The 9,619-nt window shown below is 35.6% G+C and overlaps 1 protein-coding gene across 1 annotated transcript in view; it reads left to right on the top strand.

The window, feature by feature from the left end:
* Window positions 1–205: 205 nt before the first annotated feature.
* The window catches only part of vps72b (vacuolar protein sorting 72 homolog b), a 29,345-nt gene continuing 19,931 nt past the window's right edge, over window positions 206–9,619 (top strand). Inside the window, exons 1-3 of the mRNA XM_039750745.1 lie at window positions 206–636; window positions 727–846; window positions 1,860–2,012. Of these exons, the coding sequence (XP_039606679.1) occupies window positions 730–846; window positions 1,860–2,012 (270 nt within the window). The 5' untranslated portion in view covers window positions 206–636; window positions 727–729. The remainder of the gene's footprint in view (window positions 637–726; window positions 847–1,859; window positions 2,013–9,619) is intronic.

The raw sequence follows: 9,619 nt of genomic DNA, 5'->3' as shown, positions 1-9,619 counted from the left end.
TTCCGGAGTAGAGTCGCAAGAATAAAAGCAAATCACAAACACTGTGAAGACACTGTTGTCCAATCACAGAAACGTCCTGTCGCGAAGTGTTCTTGCTATAATTTACTTTTCTTTGGATTCACTTACTCGATAATCAGACAAAATTACAACAGGCAGAAAAATGAGCAAGAAAGCTGTAATTATAGGAGGCTTTATTTCAATTTGATCCACATGACTAAGCTGATTTGAATGGCATTCCTGGCATGTGACGGTTTCGAGAACTTCCGGAACGATTATATAATTGAACAGTACGCTTTTCTCTGTGAAGTCTTGTCGCCCCTGTGTGTCGAAGTCAGGTAGTACTGTCGCTCCCGCGTTCGTGAATTCGACGCTCACTTGTACAGCCTGACCGCGTCACTGTCTTCTGTCAACATAGTGGCAGTTCGAGTGGTCGATGGGAAACGCTTCCTTTATTGTTGAAGTGGACGATGATTTGAAAAAGAAAAAAAATCAAAACAACAATAAGTGATTGTTTAGCCATCATTTGGAGCTTTCGGCTGCATTTATCTTTTCTTTATTTTATTTTCTAAAGAACATATCTGGCAAAGAAGGTCGAGTAATCGTTTCATTTATCATTTGTACTACTCGGGGACATTGGTGAGTCTTTCATGATTTGTTCCTGGTGGTAGCACGGGGTTTGTTTCATTATACTCAATCAAGTAATGCTCCTGTCCTTTCTCTCTGCAGAAAATGAGTCTAGTCTTTAATCGAGTTCCCAGAAAGACTGCGGGGAACCGCATGTCTAAACTTCTTGATGCAGAAGAGGAGGATGAATTCTACAAAACTACATACGGTGGTTTTAACGAGGTCAGAAGTGCCTCTTTTTCCATGTATCATCCTATATTGTATCAGTATACTGCTGCTGGATTATGTGAATTTCCCCTTGGGATTAATAAAGTATCTATCTATCTATCTATCTATCTATCTATCTATCTATCTATCTATCTATCTATCTAGTGTGCTACAGACTGCAGATTTTCGCTCAATTCAATTTTAAAATCAAAAGTCAATTCGTGTAGCCAGTGAAACGCGTTAGTTAGTATTAGGTCTGTATTGTGCTCGTTCTATGACTTCATACGTATCAAGTATACGTTTTTACCTTCACATCACATTTTGAGTACTTAAGACGGATACGTGCAAATAAAATCGAATTAACTGCTCTTTGGCTCGTCATGATACTTCTTATTAATTGGGAGGTGGTTAATATAACAAAGCACTACTGTCGTTTAAGAGTACAGTAAGTAATACAGGCTTTGAATTTTAACAGGCTATTGGATGTTGGTATGTTACAGACTGTTGCCATGGTTTGAATATGAAGAGGTGCACAGCAGAATTTAGAGAACAAAAATGCCTGTGCTTCTCTTTATCTTGTATGAATAAGTCCTGCAAGCTTAAATGTTTGATTTCATGTCACTACATTCTGTAACTGCAGTCGGGAAGCTTCCAGGTTATACCTTTGATTTATTGAGTTATAGTTGATATCACTTCAAAAGTTACTGAGAATTAAGATTTATACTTTTTCAGCAATCCCACAAAATCATACATTTAAATATATACCCATATAAGTCATCTGTTTGAGCAGTCTCCCAGAATCTTAATATTTTTGTTGCTGTTCTTTTATATATTCTTACTTTTAAAACAGTAAACAGTTATTTTTACATATGTTTTAACCATCTTTAGGTACTATGGAACATGGGCCAAACACTATACAGGGTCTGAAATCTGAATTGAAAATATAACTTTTTTCCTGATGCACTTATTCATATGTTTTTTTAAATTTTTGTTTCACTTTAACAAAATATTTTTTTCTGTTTGTTTAGGAATCGGGTGACGATGAATACAAAGGTGACCAGTCAGAAAGCGAAGATGAGGTAGACAGTGACTTTGATATTGATGAAGGGGATGAGCCTGACAGTGACCAAGAAGAGGATGAACCTAAGAGAAAGCGTCGTGTTGTCACAAAGGCCTATAAGGTAGGGAAAAAAGCAATCCTGGAAAAAGACGTTTTAAATGCAAGTCTTTTTTTCTTTAGTTCTTTCAATGTTATATTCTTTTAAATTTTAGTTACATTTTGAAGCATTGTTTTGAATTGATTATAATTTTACTTTTAATGACTGGTCTAGATTACTAGTCGGAGTGCAACACCTGTAGTTTATAACGTTTATCAGCATATCCTGAAAACGGGAGCAGTGTCACTGCAACAGCCGCTATGAAACTGAGATGGTATAGAGCAGGAGTGTCAAACTCATAGCCTGCAGACCAGATCTGGCCTTAGAATCTATATATGAAACACATACTAAGGTTGGTTTTAGAGAAAACTAATAGTTATTGCAGACCATATGTAACATGTTTTGAACATGGGCTGCAATAAAAGATTCAATCTGTAATTGATCTTTGCAGTTGCCACTCCAATGTTTATCTAGTGGTCATTGCATTTAGGCACAGCACAACTCTTTGCAGCCCATCACCTGTAGTTAGAATAACAACAGGCTTCTTAATATGACCCAACAAGAAAAAGTACAAAGAAAGTGAGGCATTACACTGCCATAAATAAACCTTTGTGTTTTAGTGAGACATGCTCATAAAGTAGATGTTAGCTCAATTTCACACACACCACTGCATTCACTTTTTAAAGCTACCCAGGAATCCACACCGGTGGCCAGTCTTTCTGCTGCTTACCAGACTGCTGCCGCCACCCTACACCATTTTTTTTGTCTTTTACATTATATGTGAATACTTGACGAGGGCTAGAATAGGGGCACCATTTACAGGTGGTCTTCCAAATCGTAGGGTTTAGTGTACTAGGTATCACAGAGGTGCTCTTGAGCTTAAAGTCATTCCTTCCTTTTTTTTTTTGTCTTTTAAGTTACACGTGGATAGAAAATGTATTTGTATTTCCACTCATGTTAAATATGATCTCAATCTTTTTCTGACTAACTCTGAATGTGGTTTGTGTACTGCATAACCAGCTCATTACAGTACATCCATTTTTTTTTTTGACAAGGTCAGGTGCCATAGATTGTGATGCATGGAAAAATGCTGGTGTAAACGCATGTACTTTACTTTAGCAATAAATTCTCATCTGTGTGTGGACTGCCACAGGTGGTCTTCCAAATCCTAGGTTTTAGTGTAATAGGTATCACAGAGGTGCTCTTGAGCTGAATGTCCTTCCTTCTTTATTTTCTCCAGGTAAATGTGCGTGGTTTAATTTTTGTTTTTATGTGTATCCATTATCTTGTCTCCCCCCCCCCCTTCTTTCATCATTGGCTTGATTTAGATGTTAGATACATACAGTACTTAGATTTTTATTTCTGTTTCTTCTTTTATTTTTTAAGCACAGTGTACTGCCATCTTATAGTGGTTGTAGGATCATTTATAAATCCTCAAAATATAAGGAATCAAAATACTCTTAGGCTGATCACTGAACTGGTCAATATACCTTTTCCAACCTTGTACAATATATTAAATATGCAAATAAAAAATTGCCATGTTTTATATTATTTATTATTATTATTATTTATTATTATTATTATTATTATTAGTAGTAGTAGTAGTAGTAGTAGTATTATGGTGATCGTTATGTTTTAGTCATTAATGAAAATTATACAAAACCACTGATCATACAATATAGCTGTCACGAGTGTCCTTTTTAATTAAATATACTATTATTCACTTTTTAATATAGATACCCTGTTTGTAAAATGAAACTACCATCAATTAGTTCATTTCCCCATTACGTTATGTATTTTTTTTATACGTATTGTTGGTATCTACACATTTTATAAATAAAATATTCTTGCTTACTAAAATGCTATGTCAAATATTCATTTACCTGATATCTGTAGTAAATTTCTAGCTTTCGTAGGCATCAGTTATTAAAAATGTGGGTTAGAGACTGGACACAGCACATTTACAACTTCACTTAGGACAGCAAAAATACTCAAGCTGGCCTGGAGCTGATGTCATTTTTTTTTTTTTTAACTCAATTCTAATTTTGGTTCCATGGCCATTGGTATCTTTCCTAACATTGCAATTTTCAAGAAATTGAATGCTGATAAAGAGTGAAGAAATTTTCAAGACAGAGGTTAGGCAGAATATAAAATTATGAGCAGACCCGTGTATCTTGTTTGTAACGAAAATGTGTCAGGAGTTGTTTGTTGATGTATTCTAGCCCTTGTCAAGTATATAAAGTGTTATTTTTGGTCCTCAATAAAATTGTGTTTGACACCCCTAGTGTAGAGAAGCAGTTAATCTGTGTAACTTTTTGTAGTAAAATAATGCATTGTGCAAAATATATGCTTAGCTAAATTACCTTGCTTGAAATGTTACATCCCCTGAAATAAGCATTGTTTTCCATTTTTACAATATTAAAGATACCAAAAATGGTGCAAGACCAATGGATATGTGTCAAGTATATATATATATATATATATATATATATATATATATATATATATATATATATATATATATATATATATATATATATATATATATATATATATATATATATATATATATATATATTGTTCTAGTTTGTAAAATAGTTATGCAAGAGATGTTGATTGTTTCCCAGCCTGCACTGAACCCTGTATTGTCCTATAATTGCATCTCAAAAGAAACCAAAGGTTAATTAATTTTATGCACAAATTTGAAAAGGAGACTTGGAGCCTTAAATGCTTTTTGAATTCTAAATACCCTTTTCAAACTTGAGATCTCAAGATATTTGTCCACAACATTTATAATCATATGCTTTGCCTTGTTTTACCTTAAAAATATAAAAGAGGATACATTGATATTTTATATTGATTATTTGACATACATACTTCTGGTTCTTTTTATATCTGCGCATTGATGCTGTGAAAAGATTTCCTTTTCATATTGCTGAAATGATATCCTGATATTTAGCCTGCCAACTGCTGTGGTTGGAGTAGTAACTAAGTAACAAGTAACTCAATCAGTTAATGTTTCTTTAGTGTATGTTGCAGTTATGATTATTTATTCTATTTCTTTGATTGTGCTCACATTTTTCTATCAACAAAATATGTAAAATAATGGTTAAGTTGACAGATACATACTGATTACTTGTTGTGTGTGTTCTATAAAATAGAACAATGCAGTCATCTTCTTCATTAATGCTCAGTGCTTTGATAAAAACGTGTTCCATTGAGCCACATAGCCAATTGCATTTGGAAATCCTGTAATACTTTTATCAAAGAAACTTGCAAGGGGTGAAATATAATTACATAACCACCAGATGGGGTGAGAATGACTATAATTGCCATGCTGCTAGCTGCCTAAATAAGTAAAAGTGAGTTCAGTGTTTCAAGTTGATTGCCTTACCTATGACTCTGTGGAATGTTTAATTGGTGGGGATTATTTTTGTCTCGGAAAGACAGCCTATGTGTGTTTATACAAGTCAGAAGACCCCGCTTCAAAGTTAATCAAACTTTTGTGTCTGCTTTGCCGATATGTGCAATATTTTCAAATGATGTGGAGAAAGCTGTTGTTAGTACACAAAATATTGGGAAATGTACATGATTTGCATTAATCTCCTTTCAAAGCCATGGTGTGTTACACTGAACATATATTTTTAGAAGGTTGCTCAGATATGTTAAAATCCCTGGTTTTGAACGAATGCCTGATTAGGGACTGATCACCTTTTCTTAGGCACTATTTGGTGAAGGAGATGTTCTTCTGTATTGATTACTCCTTTAAGAAGGGACACAACATTGTCCCCAATTCATTGGCCTTTTTTTGCTTCTTAAATAGTGCATTTGTGATCAGTATTTCTGATAAGTCATTTTCCACATTTTGTTCTGTGATTAGATTCTCTGCGCATGAACCATTACAGACTGAAAACATTAATACTACATGTTAAAATTTGTTCTTTTGCAGGTTAGTTTCAGAGCTATGAATGCCCCAGTAGCTAAGCTAGGTTATGTCAAATCTTTCTGTAGTAGGTAAAGCTTGAGCTGTTTCAAAAAGCTGGATTAGTAAATTAGCTGCATCTTTGGCCTCTCGGGCTCACATAATTCTGGCATAGTCTGTTTCAGAAACACAAGTTAGGTTTTTCTGGAATTGGTTTGGCTTGTTATCCATGAATCCCAACTTACTTTACCTGGGTTTCACACTAATCCTCCTTTCTGGAACAGACCACAGGCCTTTTCTGTTTGTTTTACTGTTAAGTGGAGGCTAAAATGCAACACAAATTAAACCAAGTCACATTTTTAGGAAACTGGCAACAGACAAAATAATTAGCCAAGCAAACTACTATGCACTGTAAGAAGACCACTCTCATGTTCCTCTAAATTTGAAAAATAGCTGTTTGCCTTAGTTATCTAATTCATTCTGGTAAGGAGTCATTTATAAGTTGAAACCTGAAGGTAGAGATAAGTCCACTATCATCAAATTGCACAGTTCCGTACACATAAATGTCCCCTGTATGACAACTCTGATTCTTCTCTCATTTACATATGAAACTAACATTTCTCCTCATGTGTAGCTACTTTCCCTTGAGAAAGGATTACTTTACGTGAAACCACGTAGAGAATTAGAATTTTTTTTATTTGGTCATATGAAAGAAGTGAGGTGGCTGTGTACAGGAGACCATCCAAAACCAATTTGCCATATTTGGCCAAATCTGAATATGAAGTGTTAATTGCAGAAAACAAAATGTAGCTGAAACGTCAAATGGAAGCTCACTATGTGATCCCAGTTGCAGAAAACAGTAAAAACCACTGGTACTTGTACAGTACATGCTTGTATTATTATTTGCAAAGAAAAGTCATTTTTTATTTTTTTTAAATAGTTGGCAAATGGAAAAGTACAATGTAACTGACATGATAATTGTATATCATTGGCTGGAACAGAGGTAAAGGCCTCTTGCATATGGTCCTTTTAATTAATGAGAGGTTGCAAAGATTCCTTTCTTATTCAGATGTTTTGTTGTTGTTAATATAGGATATATTAATTTTACTTGCAACCATTTTTTCTGTATATTACACACTTCCAGTGCCATACTGATTGGGAAAGCTCTCGTAATTTGGGTTTCACGGCATCTTTCTTTGGTGAGATGGTTTTATATAATTCATGGTCTGAAGAGGACCACATAGCAGCAGAGCGCCTGTCAACATTTTCCTGTCTGATTAACATTGCATTTTAAGCTTTTTACTAAGATTTATATGGAGTTATATTTTTAGTGTTTAAGTTAAAAAGTAAGAAAAATCATATCAATCCTAAACTGTATTTAATATGAATCTGTGTGTTTTGCTGGAACATGAGGTTGATTGCTTTGTAGCCTGCCTGCTGAATCCATTATAATTTTTTTAAAGTACGGTAGTCCAACATTAACTTTAGTAGGATACACTTCCAGTTACACATCTATTCAATACAAAAGACTTAAAATGTATACAAAATATTTAGCTTGAAGTATTACAGAAAAACATTCTATTTTAAAGCCCATATTTTATGTCTATATCTGTCATTTTACCAGAATGTTACTGTTGTTTATATCCGCTTCAGAATAAATACTACCTGCTCAGTTCAAGTAAATGGTATCTTTCCATGTATCTGTTCTTAAAATTTCTTCTTAAAATATTTGACAATATTAGGTAGTAGGTAGTACATGGCATACAACAGGGGAAGGGACACTTCATGAACAGCAGGAAATGAGTAATTGAAGACTTGTTCTAAAAAAAACCCACTTCTGTTAAAGGTATTATCATGCTTGAAACAATACTTCTTTGGTGTGTTTGGCATATGACAGATTAAACTGTAAAGATCAAAATTAATCCTTTCCTGCTTTCTTGTGAAAACATTTGAAGAATCGCCCAAATACACATTCTTGCACGTTGCCAGAGTGAAATGCAACTTAATATGTGCATGCTTGGGGATATGAGAGGAAAGCAAGAGAACCTCGAGTAAAATCCATGCTGGTGCTGAGAGAACCTATAAACTTCAATCATAGACCTTTTAAATAAAGAATTAACATGGTGTTGCCCAAAGAGGTACATTGTGAATAAAATCAAGACTTGGCATCAGATTGTACCATGAGATCAGGTAAATTCTGTTTTCTTAAAGTGGTGAATTTATTTGGTCATGGCATTATGAGTAAATGACAGAAATATTGGGTAGTAAGAAAGAGACAACACATGTACACTAAGCCACAAGGACTGAAATTCATTCACTTTAATCTAGTTAGTTTTTTTTGTTTCAAATCCAAACTATTTAGAATTACTCTTTACTGTCTAATTGAGGATCATGCTGTAGAAGTCAACTATGGCTTGATGTGTAAAAATGCAAATGAGTACCTCTACTTTCTCAGTAGTATGAAATTGTTTACCATGCAATCATGCTTTCATTGTGTATTAAGGAAAATGGCACAGCTCCTCATGAGTCACAAAATGTATCCTGCAATATTAAAGGATCTGGCATAGGTCTACTGGGTAGAAATATTGATGCTATGCTTTTAAGAGGTTGATTTGTTGCCCAGAAAAACTGTTGTACCTGTACAATATGAAATACCTTAGGTTTATAACATGCAAGAAAAATGACTTGTGGTACTAAAGTGGAATAATCTGTAGCTTACATTTTTTTTTTTTACTTTAGTGTTCGGTTCTTCTTCTATATAATACTTTATTTACATAATCCTTTTCTAATTTTAAGAACATCATCTGTGTGCAGTTTATACTTGAATAAACCTTATGGGGTCTTATTAATTAAAAAATAAGCATGTTTCCAGAAAAAAGAGGGGTTTATGTCAGGCTGCTATTTGTCAAACATTTATTCTGAAAGGTGCAATTAACATTTTTGTTCAGATAATGTCTGCTGCCAATAGTGTGTCTTTATCTAGGCAGCCTACACAGGAGCCAAAATTAGATGTAAAAGGCTTGTTCACACTGCCTAGCATACTTCCTTCCTTCCTTCCTTCCTTCCATCCATCCATCATCTTCCACTTATCCAAGGTCGGGTCGTGGGGGCAGCAGCTTGAGCAGAGAGGCCCAGACTTCCCTCTCCCTGGCCACTTCTTCCAGCTCTTCCGGGAGAATCACAAGGCGTTCCCAGGCCAGCTAGGAGACATAGTCCCTCCACCGTGTCCTGGGTCTTCCCCGGGGCCTCCTCCCTGTTGGACGTGCCCAGAACACCTCGCCAGGGAGTCGTCTAGGAGGCATCCTGATCAGATGCCCGAGCCACCTCATCTGACTCATCTCGATGCGGAGGAGCAGCGGCTCTACTCTGAGCCCCTCCCGGATGACTGAGCTTCTCACCCTATCTTTAAGGGAAAGCCCAGACACCCTGCGGATGAAACTCATTTCAACCACTTGTATTCGCGATCTCGTTCTTTCGTTCACAACCCATAGCTCATGACCATAGGTGAGGGTAGGAACGTAGATCGACTGTTAAATTGAGAGCTTTGCCTTACGGCACAGCTCCTTTTTCACCACGACAGCCTGATGTAGAGCCCGCATCACAGCAGACGCTGCACTGATCTGCCTGTCGATCTCACGCTCCATTCTTCCCTCACTCATGAATAAGACCCTGGGATACTTGAACTCCTCCACTTGGGGCAGGATCGCCC

The sequence above is a fragment of the Polypterus senegalus genome, chromosome 1 (assembly GCF_016835505.1).
Source record: "Polypterus senegalus isolate Bchr_013 chromosome 1, ASM1683550v1, whole genome shotgun sequence".
In the NCBI taxonomy this organism is placed as follows: domain Eukaryota; kingdom Metazoa; phylum Chordata; class Cladistia; order Polypteriformes; family Polypteridae; genus Polypterus; species Polypterus senegalus.
This window is presented reverse-complemented; position numbering and strand designations above follow the sequence as displayed.